At 40.2% G+C, this 19274-nt stretch overlaps 1 protein-coding gene across 1 annotated transcript in view; it reads left to right on the forward strand.

Moving 5' to 3' along the window:
• Positions 1-5390: 5390 nt before the first annotated feature.
• The window catches only part of bcar1 (BCAR1 scaffold protein, Cas family member), a 90223-nt gene continuing 76339 nt past the window's right edge, over positions 5391-19274 (forward strand). The window contains exon 1 of the mRNA XM_056416121.1: positions 5391-5570. Within this exon, the coding sequence (XP_056272096.1) occupies positions 5559-5570 (12 nt within the window). The 5' untranslated portion in view covers positions 5391-5558. The remainder of the gene's footprint in view (positions 5571-19274) is intronic.

Genomic DNA, 19274 nt, shown 5'->3' on the forward strand with positions numbered 1-19274 from the left:
GTTTCATCTCTACATGTTCTATATCGGTTTCCTCTCTACATGTTTTATATCTATGTTTCATCTCTACATGTTCTATATCTGTTTCCTCTCTACATGTTATATATCTATGTTTCATCTCTACATGTTCTATATCTGTTTCATCTCTACATGTTCTATATCTGTTTCCTCTCTACATGTTCTATATCTATGTTTCCTCTCTACATGTTCTATATCTATGTTTCATCTCTACATGTTCTATATCGGTTTCCTCTCTACATGTTCTATATCTATGTTTCAACTCTACATGTTCTATATCTGTTTCCTCTCAACATGTCCTATATCTGTTTAATCTCTACATGTTCTATATCGGTTTCATCTCTACATGTTCTATATCTATGTTTCCTCTCTACATGTTCTATATCTATGTTTCCTCTCTACATGTTCTATATCTATGTTTCATCTCTACATGTTCTATATCTATGTTTCATCTCTACATGTTCTATATCTATGTTTCATCTCTACATGTTCTATATCTATGTTTCATCTCTACATGTTCTATATCTGTTTCATCTCTACATGTTCTATATCTATGTTTCATCTCTACATGTTCTATATCTATGTTTCATCTCTACATGTTCTATATCTATGTTTCATCTCTACATGTTCTATATCTATGTTTCCTCTCTACATGTTCTATATCTATGTTTCATCTCTACATGTTCTATATCTGTTTCCTCTCTACATGTTCTATATCATTCTCTCTACATGTCTATATCTGTTCTCTACATGTTCTATATCTATGTTTCCTCTCTACATGTTCTATATCTATGTTTCCTCTCTACATGTTCTATATCTATGTTTCATCTCTACATGTTCTATATCTATGTTTCATCTCTACATGTTCTATATCTATGTTTCAGCTCTACATGTTCTATTTCTATTTTTCCTCTACACATTCTATATCTATGTTTCATCTCTACATGTTCTATATTTATGTTTCATCTCTACATGTTCTATATCTATGTTTCATCTCTACATGTTATATATCTGTTTCCTCTCTACATGTACTATATCTATCTATGTTTCCTCTCTACATGTTCTATATCTATGTTTCATCTCTACATGTTCTATATCTATGTTTCATCTCTACATGTTCTATATCTGTTTCCTCTCTACATGTTCTATATCTATGTTTCATCTCTACATGTTCTATATCTATGTTTCCTCTCTACATGTTCTATATCTGTTTCATCTCTACATGTTCTATATCTATGTTTCCTCTCTACATTGTACTATATCTATGTTTCCTCTCTACATGTTCTATATCTATGTTTCATCTCTACATGTTCTATATCTGTTTCATCTCTACATGTTCTATATCTGTTTCATCTCTACATGTTCTATATCTGTTTCCTCTCTACATTATACTATATCTATGTTTCATCTCTACATGTTCTATATCTATGTTTCATCTCTACATGTTCTATATCTGTTTCTCTCTACATGTCTATATCTGTTCTCTACATATCTATGTTTCCTCTCTACATGTTCTATATCTGTTTCCTCTCTACATGTTCTATATCTATGTTTCATCTCTACATGTTCTATATCTGTTTCCTCTCTACATGTACTATATCTGTTTCCTCTCTACATGTTCTATATCTATGTTTCATCTCTACATGTTCTATATCTATGTTTCCTCTCTACATGTTCTATATCTATGTTTCATCTCTACATGTTCTATATCTGTTTCATCTCTACATGTTCTATATCTGTTTCCTCTCTACATTATACTATATCTATGTTTCCTCTCTACATGTTCTATATCTATGTTTCATCTCTACATGTTCTATATCTGTTTCCTCTCTACATTATACTATATCTATGTTTCCTCTCTACATGTTCTATATCTATGTTTCCTCTCTACACATTCTATATCTAATTTCCTCTCTACACATTCTATCTATGTTTCCTCTCTACATGTTCTATATCTGTTTCCACTCTACATGTACTATATCTATGTTTCCTCTCTACATGTTCTATATCTATGTTTCCTCTCTACATGTTCTATATCTATGTTTCATCTCTACATGTTCTATATCTATGTTTCCTCTCTACATGTTCTATATCTATGTTTCCTCTCTACATGTTCTATATCTATGTTTCCTCTCTACATGTTCTATATCTATGTTTCATCTCTACATGTTCTATATTTATGTTTCATCTCTACATGTTCTATATCTGTTTCCTCTCTACATGTTCTATATCTATGTTTCATCTCTACATGTTCTATATCTATGTTTCATCTCTACATGTTATATATCTATGTTTCATCTCTACATGTTCTATATCTGTTTCCTCTCTACATGTCCTATATCTATGTTTCATCTCTACATGTTCTATATCTGTTTCCTCTCTACATGTTCTATATCTATGTTTCCTCTCTACATGTTCTATATCTATGTTTCCTCTCTACATGTTCTATATCTATGTTTCATCTCTACATGTTCTATATCTATGTTTCATCTCTACATGTTCTATATCTGTTTCCTCTCTACATGTTCTATATCTATGTTTCATCTCTACATGTTCTATATCTGTTTCATCTCTACATGTTCTATATCTATGTTTCAACTCTACATGTTCTATATCTGTTTCCACTCTACATGTACTATATCTGTTTCATCTCTACATGTTCTATATCTATGTTTCATCTCTACATGTTCTATATCTATGTTTCCTCTCTACATGTTCTATATCTATGTTTCCTCTCTACATGTTCTATATCTGTTTCCACTCTACATGTACTATATCTATGTTTCCTCTCTACATGTTCTATATCTATGTTTCAGCTCTACATGTTCTATATCTATGTTTCCTCTCTACATGTTCTATATCTATGTTTCATCTCTACATGTTCTATATTTATGTTTCATCTCTACATGTTCTATATCTGTTTCCTCTCTACATTATGCTATATCTATCTATCCTCTCTACATGTTCTATATCTATGTTTCCTCTCTACACATTCTATATCTATGTTTCATCTCTACATGTTCTATATCTGTTTCCTCTCTACATGTTCTATATCTATGTTTCCTCTCTACATGTTCTATATCTATGTTTCCTCTCTACATGTTCTATATCTATGTTTCATCTCTACATGTTCTATATCTATGTTTCATCTCTACATGTTCTATATCTGTTTCCTCTCTACATTACTATATCTGTTTCATCTCTACATGTTCTATATCTGTTTCATCTCTACATGTTCTATATCTGTTTTATCTCTACATGTTCTATATCTGTTTCATCTCTACATGTTCTATATCTATGTTTCCTCTCTACATTGTACTATATCTATGTTTCCTCTCTACATGTTCTATATCTATGTTTCATCTCTACATGTTCTATATATATGTTTCAGCTCTACATGTTCTATATCTATGTTTCAGCTCTACATGTTCTATATCTATGTTTCATCTCTACATGTTCTATATCTGTTTCCTCTCTACATTATACTATATCTATGTTTCCTCTCTACATGTTCTATATCTATGTTTCATCTCTACATGTTCTATATCTATGTTTCATCTCTACATGTTCTATATCTGTTTCATCTCTACATGTTCTATATCTGTTTCCTCTCTACATTATGCTATATCTATCTATCCTCTCTACATGTTATCTATCTATGTTTCCTCTCTACATGTATTATTTCTATGTTTCATCTCTACATGTTCTATATCTATGTTTCATCTCTACATGTTCTATATCTGTTTCCTCTCTACATTATGCTATATCTATCTATCCTCCCTACATGTTCTATATCTATGTTTCCTCTCAACATGTCCTATATCTGTTTAATCTCTACATGTTCTATATCGGTTTCATCTCTACATGTTCTATATCTATGTTTCCTCTCTACATGTATTATTTCTATGTTTCCTCTCTACATGTTCTATATCTATGTTTCAGCTCTACATGTTCTATATTTATGTTTCATCTCTACATGTTCTATATCTGTTTCCTCTCTACATGTTCTATATCTGTTTCATCTCTACATGTTCTATATCGGTTTCCTCTCTACATTATACTATATCTATGTTTCCTCTCTACATGTTCTATATCTATGTTTCATCTCTACATGTTCTATATCTATGTTTCCTCTCTACACATTCTATATCTATGTTTCCTCTCTACACATTATATATCTATGTTTCCTCTCTACATGTATTATTTCTATGTTTCATCTCTACATGTTCTATATCTATGTTTCCTCTCTACACATTCTATATCTATGTTTCCTCTCTACATGTTCTATATCTATGTTTCCTCTCTACATGTTCTATATCTATGTTTCATCTCTACATGTTCTATATCTATGTTTCATCTCTACATGTTCTATATCTGTTTCCTCTCTACATGTTCTATATCTATGTTTCCTCTCTACATGTTCTATATCTATGTTTCCTCTCTACATGTTCTATATCTATGTTTCATCTCTACATGTTCTATATCTGTGTCATCTCTACATATTCTATATGTTTCATCTCTACATGTTCTATATCTATTTTCATCTCTACATGTTCTATATCTATGTTTCCTCTCTACATGTTCTATATCTATGTTTCTTCTCTACATGTTCTATATCTATGTTTCCTCTCTACATGTTCTATATCTATGTTTCCTCTCTACATGTTCTATATCTGTTTCATCTCTACATGTTCTATATCTATGTTTCTCTCTACATTATACTATATCTATGTTTCCTCTCTACATGTTCTATATCTATGTTTCATCTCTACATGTTCTATATCTATGTTTCCTCTCTACATGTCCTATATCTATGTTTCATCTCTACATGTTCTATATCTGTTTCCTCTCTACATGTACTATATCTATGTTTCCTCTCTACATTATGCTATATCTATCTATCCTCCCTACATGTTCTATATCTATGTTTCCTCTCAACATGTCCTATATCTGTTTAATCTCTACATGTTCTATATCGGTTTCATCTCTACATTATACTATATCTATGTTTCCTCTCTACATGTTCTATATCTATGTTTCCTCTGTACATGTTCTATATCTATGTTTCCTCTCTACATGTTCTATATCTATGTTGTTTATACTATATCAGTATTGTTTACAATGAGCAGCACCATGCAGCTGATTGGCTGCTAATTCTCATGTGACTGATCCTCTAGTGGATGTTCTATATGAACGTGCTCCACCTGTTGGCTCCTCCATCTACTGACTGTAGTAATCATGGTGCATTACTGTGTAATAATGTACTAATGTGTTGGTACGGTCCTCTAATGTGTTGGTCCACGGCAGAAGGACGTTCAGGTGCGCTGTACATTGTAGGATCCTCGCGCCCGGAGGCGGTCTGTGCGGATCACGTCGAGGCGGCCGCCGGAGACTCGCGTCATAGCCTCCATCACCGGGACCCTCGCGGAGCACCGCGGAATGGACGGAGAGGGGCTGAGAGCCGGGGAGCCGAGAGCCCTCTGAGGCCGGAAGTGACCACAGCTACCGGAGATAAGGGAGGAGAAGAAGAAGAGGGCAGCAGCATGTCGGTCCCTGTGAGTAGTGTCTCCTCGTGTCCACTGCGTCCTTCAGGGTCTCAGCGTCCCCTCGACCCATGGACACACACACACTCAAACTCACGCACACACTCAAACTCACGCACACACACACTCACACGCTCACGCACACACACACTCACGCACACACACACTCACACACACACACACACACACACACGCACACACACTCACACACACTCACGCACACACACACACACACACACACTCACACACACACACTCACGCACACACACACGCACACACACTCACGCGCACACACACACTCACAACTTTCACGTCGCTGTCATCTCGCCGTCGTGACGACACGCGGCGCGTAGGGTTGCCGTAAGTGAGTGGAATGTGCTGGAAAACCCGCGTGACCGACGCGGGTAATTGGGAACACGGTTTAGTGCACGCTCACGCGCACGCTCTTCTCGGCCTGTCAACGCGTCCAGACAGCTGATGTTACGCGCGTGCGCGCTCATGGATGTTATGCAATGTTCCTCTTAGCGCCGTGCTCGTGCACGTGTTGGTGCTTCATCGCATTCCTGAGGATCTGCCTCACGGAACTGCGCCTGGAGGGTGCGCGTGTCAGCCCTGCCAGTGTGTGCGCGCGCGTGTGTGCGCGCGCGTTCGGCTGCAGGCCACACATGGAGAAGGGCTTCCTTTTATTGTGTTCCTCCCATTATTGGGCCTTCAGGTCATTGACGTGGAGTCCGACTGATGACCACCGTGAGAGATATTAATACTATTAATACTCCACTGCTTCATTATAACGTGATTCATTAATAATAATCATTAAAATGCCTTCACAAATCAAGACGCAGCTAAACAAATGGTCTTCATAAGTTACATTGCAGTTTTTATTTCTTCATACATTACAACATATGGAAACTACCTTTAATGTCATTCTGATATTCTGTACGTAATGTTATTGCTATTCTAATGTATTACAGTTCATTTAGGCGTAACCATACAGTTTGAGTCTGCAGCCTCATTATAGAGTTATACACAGCGCTTTACTGTCTTATAATATACACAGTAACTCAATGTGTCCAGTAAGTTACTGTGGAACAAATACAACAGCTGTGTTTTCAGACTGCCTGTATCATTACTTTAGAACCACACACACATATGTGTGTGTGTGTGTGTGTATGTATATGTATATATATACATATGGAGGTGAGAGGCCCCGCCCCTTCCCCTCTATGGGGCCACACAGGGGTCAGAGGCAGGGAACTTCTTGTTTCTACACATGATGTTTGTCAATTGAAAGGAAAGTTTTGTTTAGTTAAATTATAAGATGTGAAAATACATCATGAGAAACACGACAGCCCCGATGTGGCGTCTCTCTGTGTCTGACCAGGAGTCGCCCCAACGATGCGTCTCACGGAAAGGATAAACACACCGGGTAACGTAACTACAGATTGGAGGCTATATCTAAGCTATGTAGCGGTGCTAAGCTAACGGTGAACGCTCCGACAACACGACACGTTGTTGACGTTATCAGACTTTACCCGTTTACTTCCTGTGTGAGTCAGTGCGTTTACATGATGGTATAATTCTAATCTTGCTTTAGTCGGACTCTGCTATCTTTTGGGGGATCAGCTGTTATCCCGATATACATGCAGTGAGTGATTCATTGGCCTTTGAAAGCATGTCATATACGATACGATAGGCGGCGCTGTTTTCATTACAACTCGTGGTGATGCAGCCATTTCCGCTTGACCTCTTCACCACCACCAACAACAACATTTCAAGAAAGATGGCGAATTAAGCATAACTTCTGTCTGCTCTTCGGTCCAGAGATGTGTGGTGGCTCTTGTGTTCTCCATAGTGTTGTTTGTTTGTTTTCTGGCTCCCGGCAGTGACAACTTATCGTCTCTTTCGACTTCCGGGTCACGACATGGGAGAGAGGGAGGGAGGGAGGAGGGCGGCGGGATTTCAAGCATGCGTAAAGACGCAAAGTCCAGTTCCTAATCCAATTCACCGTTACATGCCGCGATAGTCGAATTATCAACCGGATCGGATCGAGTTATCCAGGGTGTTAATCGGATCGTAGTCGGACCGCACATTGTCAAACATGTTGACATGAAACGGATCATTAGATTTCAGTCCGACTAAGCCAGTTATTCGAATGCATGTAAACACGGTCTGTCTGTCTGTCTGTGTGTGTGTGTGTGTCTGTGTGTGTGTGTGTGTGTGTCTGTGTGTGTGTGTGGGTGTGGTCTTCTCAGCAGGATGTGTTCCGATTTGCTGAACTTGGCATTCAGACATCGGACCTGCTGCCTCCTGCTGTTCCACTGGAGAGGTGTGTGTGTGTGTGTGTGTCACACAGGGTTTGGGATGTGTGTGTGTGTGTGTGTGTGTCACACAGGGTTTGGGATGTGTGTGTGTGTGTGTGTGTCACACAGGGTTTGGGATGTGTGTGTGTGTGTGTGTGTGGGGGGGGGGGGTTGTGGAACACAAAGGCAGAAACTGTGATGATGAATGCGATGCGCTCAAAGCGTATTGGAGACATCTTCTGTGTGTGTGTTTGTGTGTGTTTGTGTGCACCCTAAAAATAATAGGAAGAGACAGACAGCTCCTCTTCTCTGACATTAAAGTGAGCCAGACAGCAGGTCGAGGACGTTAGTTTGTCTTAGAACAATGTGAACAATGTAATACAATGTGAACAATGTAATACAATGTGAACAATGTAATACAATGTAATACAATGTGAACAATGTGAAACAATGTGAACAATGTAATACAATGTGAACAATGTAATACAATGTGAACAATGTAATACAATGTGAACAATGTGAACAATGTAATACAATGTGAACAATGTAATACAATGTGAACAATGTAATACAATGTGAACAATGTGAAACAATGTGAACAATGTAATACAATGTGAACAATGTAATACAATGTGAACAATGTGAACAATGTAATACAATGTGAACAATGTAATACAATGTAATACAATGTGAACAATGTAATACAATGTAATACAATGTAATACAATGTAATACAATGTAATACAATGTAAAGTCAATGTAATATAATGAATGTAAAGTCAATGTAAAGTCAATGTAATATAATGTGACGCCGTAAGCCCCGCCTGCCTCTGGGACTCCAGCACCGCGCCCACCCGCTGCACATGCTCCGCCCAGGCGGTGCTGTGGATGATCACATCATCCCAGGAGGCGGAGGCGGCCCCCGGTCCACGAGGCGCTGAAGGGTGGCCCCGAACAACCCAAAGGGAAGCGTGGGGAAGTGGTGTAACCCAACGGACTGGAGGAGGCCGTTTCCTCCCTGGACTCTGGAGACAGAGGAATCTGCCAGAAGCCCTCGGTTGAATCCAGGCTGGTGAAGAAACGCTCTGCCCAGTCGGCCCAGGAGCTCGTTCACCCACGCAGAACCGTATAGACCCATCTCCTTGCCCACCAGAACAATGGGTTTTCCTTCGCGCTCAGGTAACCTGTCGGTCCGGTCACGCCGGAGGCCTCTCCCTCTGCTGTGAGGTTTGTCTCCGTGTCTGTTCTCTGGTGCCGGAGAGAAGGTCTTCACCCAGGAGGCCGGATCGGTGCATTTTGGGACCTCAGGCCCCAGCTCCTCTCTCAGTTAGCATGGACACCAGAGAAACAGACTCCGCCTCCCTCCATGCTTTCAGGAGGATGAGGTGGTTAATCTGTGTAGCTCCGCCCTGTCAGACTGCACCACCTCATAGTCGACATCGCCCACTTGGCGAGGAGGTTAGCGCTGGAAGGAGGAAGCCGTGCTAGTTCCTTCCCTCTGTGACTCTGGTTCCTGCTGACGCTCCTGGGCCTGGAGCAAATTCTCCCGTGACATCCTACCAGCGTGGAGCTCTGCTCGCAGGTCCAGGACGTGTTGGATCTCGTTTTTTACTGGCGCTCGGCCCCTCCCCCCAGTTTTCTTTAATGAGGTGGAGCCCCCCCCCCACGCGGAGTCCTGCCCAACAACAGTTCAAAGGGAGAACATCCCGTGGAGGCCTGGGGGACTACGACTACGAGGACTGCAGACAACAGAGCCAGGCCATGTGTCCCCATGACGTTCATCTTCATCTATAGATGTCGGATCATGGACTTCAAAGTCCTCTTCAGACGCTCCACCAGCCTGTCGGTCTGTGGGGGGACACACCGGTCCCAATAGACTTGATACCCAGTCGTGTTCTGGACATGAACCGGGCGCCCTGGTCACTCCGTCTCGGGAGATGACCTGAACCAGCGCCTGCGCGACACTCTGCAGCAGCGCTCCGGTGTCGCGTAGCGGATCTCTGACGGCTTCACGCCCCGCGCTGTCGGAGGCAGCCCCGCCGCAACGTCCTCTGATGGACCTCCACCCCGCCGAGGGTGGAGGGTTGTCCTCTATTAGGTGGCTCTGTCTCCACCACCTCGCTCCTCAGTCCCTCCAGCTCCTTGAAGGAGACAGATACACACACACAGATTGTCCTCAGCTGGGCTGATTACCAATCGCTCCTCAACCCCCCCGCTGCACCCACTCTGCAGCCGAGCCTCAACACCCCCCGCTGCCACAGTGTGTTCCTCCGCCTCTTATGGTTATTTAAATGGGTCCACGACCCGGCAGTGGGACATGTGGGGTTTCCTGAGGCAAAGCACACGGGTGTGTGTGTGTGTGAGAGAGCTTTTTACTTCGATATCTATCATTGCTGCTGTCGAGGTGGAAGACCTTCCTCCATCCTAATGCGCACACACACACACACACACACCTACATACACACACACCTTGCATCTCAATTTCTCGCAGCTCTCCACGTCGGTAGACAGTTGCCAGGGGCAACAGCAGGGTCCGCTCAGCGCGTCACTCAGAGGGGCGTGTGTGTGTGTGTGACTTGTTGTATTGTTGGCTTGTTGACTTGTTGACTCGTGCACATCGTCATGTGATCACATGATAATATTAGAATTCACGCGAAACATCATTTTACTGAATGGAGCCTGAACGCACCATAATGTCTCTGAATGCGACCCTTCGCGATGCTAACATGCTACAAAGCGTTGGTCCTGAAGGGGGAGGAGCCCCACATAAAAGGGGGCGGAGCTAGCGGCTCAGGTTCTCCATCCAGTCACAATTATTGAATGTTGTGTTCACCAATGTCTCTCAAGCATCGGCCTGAAGCCTCACCTCGAGGATGGAGTGGGCCCACACACACACACACTCACACTCTCACACACACACTCACACATGCACACTGTCACACACACACACTCACACACACGTGGACTCGCACACACACACCTTGCATCTCAATTTGTGTCACTTATATTAACTCTCAGGGTTTCTGGTGGATTGTTGAAGGAATCTTTAATTTCTGAATGGAATGAATAAATGATGACATTATTTAGGATGTCATTATAAATGATGTCATTGTTTATCAGAATCAGAATCAGAATCAGAAACAGGTTTATTGCCAAAGAATGAATGTTTTCACAAACAAACGAGGAATTTTTTTTGGTGGAAGGTGCAACATTTGGACATGACAAACAACAATCAACGCAAGGAGGGAGGAGGAGTGGGAGGAAGAGGGAGGAGGAGGAAGAGGAAGGAGCGGGAAGAAGGAGGAGAGGAAGGTGGAAGAAGAGGTGGTAGTCCTGGGGTGACAGTCAGTCAGTCCCGGGTCCATTGATGAGCCCGACCGCCGTCGGGAAAAAGCTATTGGTGTGGCGGGAGGTCGTGGTCATGATGGACGCAGCCTCCTCCCGAGGGAGGACTCGAACAGGAGTGTCCAGGGGAGGGTCGGACAATCTTTCCGGCCCGCTTCAGTGACCTGGAAGTGAACAGGACCTGGAGGGAAGGCAGATTGCAGCCGATAACCCTCTCGGCCGAGCGGATGATGCTCTGCAGCCTGCGCTTGTCTTTGGCTGTGGCTGCAGGGTGCCAGACGGTGATGGAGGAGCAGATGATGGACTCAACGATGGCCGTGTAGAACTGTACCATCATCTTCCCTGCTATGAAACCCAGCTTCATGTGAAGTGGTGGTGAGCGTGCTCATGAATACTTTGATGAGGACATTAAACTGAGATCCATCATATGTGATGATGAAAACACTCAGAGGTCCAGCCTGACCTCCTCCTCAGCCTTATTGACCACTCTTACCTGCCGATAGATGCATGAGGAGCTGCCCCTCTGCTGGTCACGAGCTTCCTCTGGTTCCTTCTCCTGTTGCGTCCAGCTGACGGAGACGTGATGCCACGCTGTCGCCATGGCAACCCGCTTTGGTGGAAATGGACCAACGCGATTAATCCTCTGGTTCTGTTGGCGGATGTGTTAAAACATCTCTGAATGAGAGGAGACCTCGTGTGTCTCCTCTGGCCTGAGGTCAAAAGGTCACACAACGTGTGTCCAATGAGCCGCGTGGGGCCTGCTGGCCGCTGAGAGTTCACGTGAGGCGTTCAGGGCTCTGGGGAATCCACAGACCCTCGGCGGCGTTCCCGTTGAGGGAAGCACCGACCGGAGCTCTGCAGCGGGATTAGGATTAACAACCGGATTCCACGTCCTCGAGCCTGGAGCTTGTTCTGCTGAGCACAGCTCACGGATAAGCCCCGCCCCCTCCAGCCTCAGGTAGTCATCGATGTTTAACCTTCTGACTGTGCGTGCGGCAGCAGGGGGGAGGTAGTCATCGATGTTTAACCCCGTTGACCTGTGCGGAGCAGCAGGGGGCGACCTTTACCTCCGAACAGCACGGCTTTGTTTACCAACAAACCAGGAGACTCCGAGACATCGGAACACAAGTGTCCTTAAAGAAGGGGGGTCCAAATAACTCCTGGTTGTATAGAAGCCTAAATAAAGGACTCCTCTGGTCATATAGAAGGCTATATAAATGACTCCTGGTCGTATAGAAGCCTATATAAATGACTCCTGGTCGTATAGAAGCCTATATAAATGACTCCTGGTCGTATAGAAGCCTATATAAATGACTCCTGGTCGTATAGAAGGCTATATAAATGACTCCTGGTCGTATAGAAGGCTATATAAATGACTCCTGGTCGTATAGAAGCCTATATAAATGACTCCTGGTCGTATAGAAGCCTATATAAATGACTCCTGCTCGTATAGAAGGCTATATAAATGACTCATGGTCGTATAGAAGCCTATATAAATGACTTCTGGTTGTATAGAAGGCTATATAAAGGACTCCTCTGGTTGTATAGAAGCCTAAATAAAGGACTCCTCTGGTCGTATAGAAGGCTATATAAATGAATCCTGGTCATAAAGAAGGCTATATAAATGACTCCTGGTCATATAGAAGGCTATATAAATGACTCCTGGTCATATAGAAGCCTATATAAATGACTCCTGGTCGTATAGAAGCCTATATAAATGACTCCTGGTTGTATAGAAGGCTATATAAATGACTCCTGGTCGTATAGAAGCCTATATAAATGACTCCTGGTCATATAGAAGGCTATATAAATGACTCCTGGTCGTATAGAAGCCTATATAAATGACTCCTGGTCGTATAGAAGCCTATATAAATGACTCCTGGTTGTATAGAAGGCTATATAAATGACTTCTGGTTGTATAGAAGCCTATATAAATGACTCATGGTTGTTGTAGTGGCACTCCGTCGAGTTCTGGTTCTTCTGTACCACACTATTGAGATCAGTCTTTAAAAAGCTATTAATTGACACGCGAGTGACACAAGTAGTTCTTTCATACAAAATGATGTTTAGTAAAAAACGTATAGTACACAGTCACACGGTCAAAAAACTATGTCGCTTCCAACAACTCTGAACTCAAACACGACTGACAGTCCAACACACAGCTGTTATACTGACGTGACGTCATCTGATTGGAAGCTTACATTCAGACAAATTATTAAGCTTTCAAATACAATACTAAATTATATATGTTAAACTAAACATTCTTTCAAATCATAATGAAAAGGCTTCATATTCAGTTACCTTTTTAAATCTTTTAAAACTAAATTATTATAACAAATGAAATCATGCATTTGGCTCTTACAGTTGTATAGAAGCCTAAATAAAGGACTCCTCTGGTTGTATAGAAGGCTATATAAATGACTCCTGGTCATATAGAAGCCTATATAAATGATTCCTGGTTGTATAAAAGGCTATATAAATGACTCCTGGTTGTATAGAAGGCTATATAAATGACTCCTGGTTGTATAGAAGCCTATATAAATGACTCCTGGTTGTATAAAAGTCTATATAAATGACTCCTGGTCGTATAGAAGGCTATATAAATGACTCCTGGTCGTATAGAAGGCTATACAAATGACTCCTGGTCATATAGAAGCCTATATAAATGACTCCTGGTCGTATAGAAGCCTATATAAATGATTCCTGGTTGTATAAAAGGCTATATAAATGACTCCTGGTTGTATAGAAGGCTATATAAATGACTCCTGGTTGTATAGAAGCCTATATAAATGACTCCTGGTTGTATAAAAGTCTATATAAATGACTCCTGGTCGTATAGAAGGCTATATAAATGACTCCTGGTCGTATAGAAGGCTATACAAATGACTCCTGGTCATATAGAAGCCTATATAAATGACTCCTGGTCGTATAGAAGCCTATATAAATGACTCCTGGTCGTATAGAAGTCTATATAAATTATTCCTGGTCATATAGAAGGCTATATAAATGACTCCTGGTTGTATAGAAGGCTATATAAATGACTCCTGGTCATATAGAAGGTGATATAAATGACTCCTGGTTGTATAGAAGCCTATATAAATGACTCCTGGTTGTATAGAAGGCTATATAAATGACTCCTGGTCGTATAGAAGCCTATATAAATGACTCCTGGTCGTATAGAAGGCTATATAAATGACTCATGGTCGTATAGAAGCCTATATAAATGACTCGGTCATATAGAAGCCTATATAAATGACTTCTGGTCGTATAGAAGCCTATATAAATGACTCCTGGTTGTATAGAAGCCTAAATAAAGGACTCCTCTGGTTGTATAGAAGGCTATACAAATGACTCCTGCTCGTATAGAAGGCTATATAAATGACTCATGGTCGTATAGAAGCCTATATAAATGACTTCTGGTTGTATAGAAGGCTATATAAAGGACTCCTCTGGTTGTATAGAAGCCTAAATAAAGGACTCCTCTGGTCGTATAGAAGGCTATATAAATGAATCCTGGTCATAAAGAAGGCTATATAAATGACTCCTGGTCATATAGAAGGCTATATAAATGACTCCTGGTCATATAGAAGCCTATATAAATGACTCCTGGTCGTATAGAAGCCTATATAAATGACTCCTGGTTGTATAGAAGGCTATATAAATGACTCCTGGTCGTATAGAAGCCTATATAAATGACTCCTGGTCATATAGAAGGCTATATAAATGACTCCTGGTCGTATAGAAGCCTATATAAATGACTCCTGGTCGTATAGAAGCCTATATAAATGACTCCTGGTTGTATAGAAGGCTATATAAATGACTCCTGGTCGTATAGAAGCCTATATAAATGACTCCTGGTCGTATAGAAGCCTATATAAATGACTCCTGGTCATATAGAAGGCTATATAAATGACTCCTGGTCATATAGAAGGCTATATAAATGACTCCTGGTCGTATAGAAGCCTATATAAATGACTCCTGGTCGTATAGAAGGCTATATAAATGACTTCTGGTTGTATAGAAGCCTATATAAATGACTCATGGTTGTTGTAGTGGCACTCCGTCGAGTTCTGGTTCTTCTGTACCACACTATTGAGATCAGTCTTTAAAAAGCTATTAATTGACACGCGAGTGACACAAGTAGTTCTTTCATACAAAATGATGTTTAGTAAAAAACGTATAGTACACAGTCACACGGTCAAAAAACTATGTCGCTTCCAACAACTCTGAACTCAAACGACTGACAGTCCAACACACAGCTGTTATACTGACGTGACGTCATCTGATTGGAAGCTACATTCAGACAAATTATTAAGCTTTCAAATACAATACTAAATTATATATGTTAAACTAAACATTCTTTCAAATCATAATGAAAAGGCTTCATATTCAGTTACCTTTTTTAATCTTTTAAAACTAAATTATTATAACAAATGAAATCATGCATTTGGCTCTTACAGTTGTATAGAAGCCTAAATAAAGGACTCCTCTGGTTGTATAGAAGGCTATATAAATGACTCCTGGTCATATAGAAGCCTATATAAATGATTCCTGGTTGTATAGAAGGCTATATAAATGACTCATGGTTGTATATAACCCTATATGAATGATTCATGGTTGTATAGAAGCCTATATAAATGACTCCTGGTCGTATAGAAACCTATATAAATGACTCCTGGTCGTATAGAAGGCTATATAAATGACTCCTGGTCGTATAGAAGCCTATATAAATGACTCCTAGTTGTATAGAAGGCTATATAAATGACTCCTGGTCATATAGAAGCCTATATAAATGACTCCTGGTCATATAGAAGCCTATATAAATGACTCCTGGTCGTATAGAAGCCTATATAAATGACTCCTGGTCGTATAGAAGTCTATATAAATGACTCCTGGTCATAAAGAAGGCTATATAAATGACTCCGGGTCGTATAGAAGCCTATATAAATGACTTCTGGTTGTATAGAAGCCTATATAAAGGACTCCTCTGGTCGTATAGAAGGCTATATAAATGACTCCTGGTCGTATAGAAGGCTATATAAATGACTCCTGGTCGTATAGAAGCCTATATAAATGACTCCTGGTCATATAGAAGCCTATATAAATGACTCCTGGTCGCATAGAAGCCTATATAAATGACTCCTGGTCGTATAGAAGCCTATATAAATGATTCCTGGTTGTATAGAAGGCTATATAAATGACTCCTGGTCATATAGAAGCCTATATAAATGACTCTTGGTCATATAGAAGCCTATATAAATGACTTCTGGTCGTATAGAAGCCTATATAAATGACTCCTGGTTGTATAGAAGCCTAAATAAAGGACTGGTTGTATAGAAGGCTATACAAATGACTCCTGGTCGTATAGAAGGCTATATAAATGACTCATGGTCGTATAGAAGCCTATATAAATGACTTCTGGTTGTATAGAAGGCTATATAAAGGACTCTTGTTGTATAGAAGCCTAAATAAAGGACTCCTCTGGTCGTATAGAAGGCTATATAAATGACTCCTGGTCATATAGAAGGCTATATAAATGACTCCTGGTCATAAAGAAGGCTATATAAATGACTCCTGGTCGTATAGAAGCCTATATAAATGACTCCTGGTCATATAGAAGGCTATATAAATGACTCCTGGTCGTATAGAAGCCTATATAAATGACTCCTGGTCATATAGAAGGCGATATAAATGACTCCTGGTTGTATAGAAGCCTATATAAATGACTCCTGGTCGTATAGAAGCCTATATAAATGACTCCTGGTCGTATAGAAGGCTATATAAATGACTCATGGTCGTATAGAAGCCTATATAAATGACTCTTGGTCATATAGAAGCCTATATAAATGACTTCTGGTCGTATAGAAGCCTATATAAATGACTCCTGGTTGTATAGAAGCCTAAATAAAGGACTCCTCTGGTTGTATAGAAGGCTATACAAATGACTCCTGCTCGTATAGAAGGCTATATAAATGACTCATGGTCGTATAGAAGCCTATATAAATGACTTCTGGTTGTATAGAAGGCTATATAAAGGACTCCTCTGGTTGTATAGAAGCCTAAATAAAGGACTCCTCTGGTCGTATAGAAGGCTATATAAATGACTCCTGGTCATAAAGAAGGCTATATAAATGACTCCTGGTCATATAGAAGCCTATATAAATGACTCCTGGTCGTATAGAAGCCTATATAAATGACTCCTGGTTGTATAGAAGGCTATATAAATGACTCCTGGTCGTATAGAAGCCTATATAAATGACTCCTGGTCATATAGAAGGCTATATAAATGACTCCTGGTCGTATAGAAGCCTATATAAATGACTCCTGGTCGTATAGAAGCCTATATAAATGACTCCTGGTTGTATAGAAGGCTATATAAATGACTTCTGGTTGTATAGAAGCCTATATAAATGACTCATGGTTGTTGTAGTGGCACTCCGTCGAGTTCTGGTTCTTCTGTACCACACTATTGAGATCAGTCTTTAAAAAGCTATTAATTGACACGCGAGTGACACAAGTAGTTCTTTCATACAAAATGATGTTTAGTAAAAAACGTATAGTACACAGTCACACGGTCAAAAAACTATGTCGCTTCCAACAACTCTGAACTCAAACACGACTGACAGTCCAACACACAGCTGTTATACTGACGTGACGTCATCTGATTGGAAGCTTACATTCAGACAAATTATTAAGCTTTCAAATACAATACTAAATTATATATGTTAAACTAAACATTCTTTCAAATCATAATGAAAAGGCTTCATATTCAGTTACCTTTTTAAATCTTTTAAAACTAAATTATTATAACAAATGAAATCATGCATTTGGCTCTTACAGTTGTATAGAAGCCTAAATAAAGGACTCCTCTGGTTGTATAGAAGGCTATATAAATGACTCCTGGTCATATAGAAGCCTATATAAATGATTCCTGGTTGTATAAAAGGCTATATAAATGACTCCTGGTTGTATAGAAGGCTATATAAATGACTCCTGGTTGTATAGAAGCCTATATAAATGACTCCTGGTTGTATAAAAGTCTATATAAATGACTCCTGGTCGTATAGAAGGCTATATAAATGACTCCTGGTCGTATAGAAGGCTATACAAATGACTCCTGGTCATATAGAAGCCTATATAAATGACTCCTGGTCGTATAGAAGCCTATATAAATGACTCCTGGTCGTATAGAAGTCTATATAAATTATTCCTGGTCATATAGAAGGCTATATAAATGACTCCTGGTTGTATAGAAGGCTATATAAATGACTCCTGGTCATATAGGAGCCTATATAAATGACTCCTGGTTGTATAGAAGTCTATATAAATGACTCATGGTCATATAGAATGCTATATAAATGACTCCTGGTCATATAGAAGGCTATATAAATTACTCCTGGTCGTATAGAAGCCTATATAAATTACTCTTGGTCATATAGAAGCCTATATAAATGACTCCTGGTTGTATAGAAGCCTATATAAATGACTCCTGGTCATATAGAAGCCTATATAAATGACTCCTGGTCGTATAGAAGGCTATATAAATGACTCCTGGTCGTATAGAAGCCTATATAAATGACTTCTGGTCGTATAGAAGCCTATATAAATGACTCCTGGTTGTATAGAAGCCTAAATAAAGGACTCCTCTGGTTATATAGAAGGCTATATAAATGACTACTGGTCGTATAGAAGGCTATATAAATGACTCCTGGTCGTATAGAAGCCTATATAAATGACTTATGGTTGTATAGAAGCCTAAATAAAGGACTCCTCTGGTTGTATAGAAGGCTATATAAATGACTCCTCTGGTTGTATAGAAGCCTATATAAAGGACTCCTCTGGTTGTATAGAAGCCGAAATAAAGGACTCCTCTGGTCGTATAGAAGGCTATATATATGACTCCTGGTCGTATAGAAGCCTATATAAATGACTCCTGGTCGTATAGAAGCCTATATAAATGACTCCTGGTCATATAGAAGGCTATATAAATGACTCCTGGTCATATAGAAGCCTATATAAATTACTCCTGGTCGTATAGAAGCCTATATAAATGACTCCTGGTCGTATAGAA

The sequence above is a fragment of the Pseudoliparis swirei genome, chromosome 6 (genome assembly GCF_029220125.1).
Source record: "Pseudoliparis swirei isolate HS2019 ecotype Mariana Trench chromosome 6, NWPU_hadal_v1, whole genome shotgun sequence".
In the NCBI taxonomy this organism is placed as follows: Eukaryota; Metazoa; Chordata; class Actinopteri; order Perciformes; family Liparidae; genus Pseudoliparis; species Pseudoliparis swirei.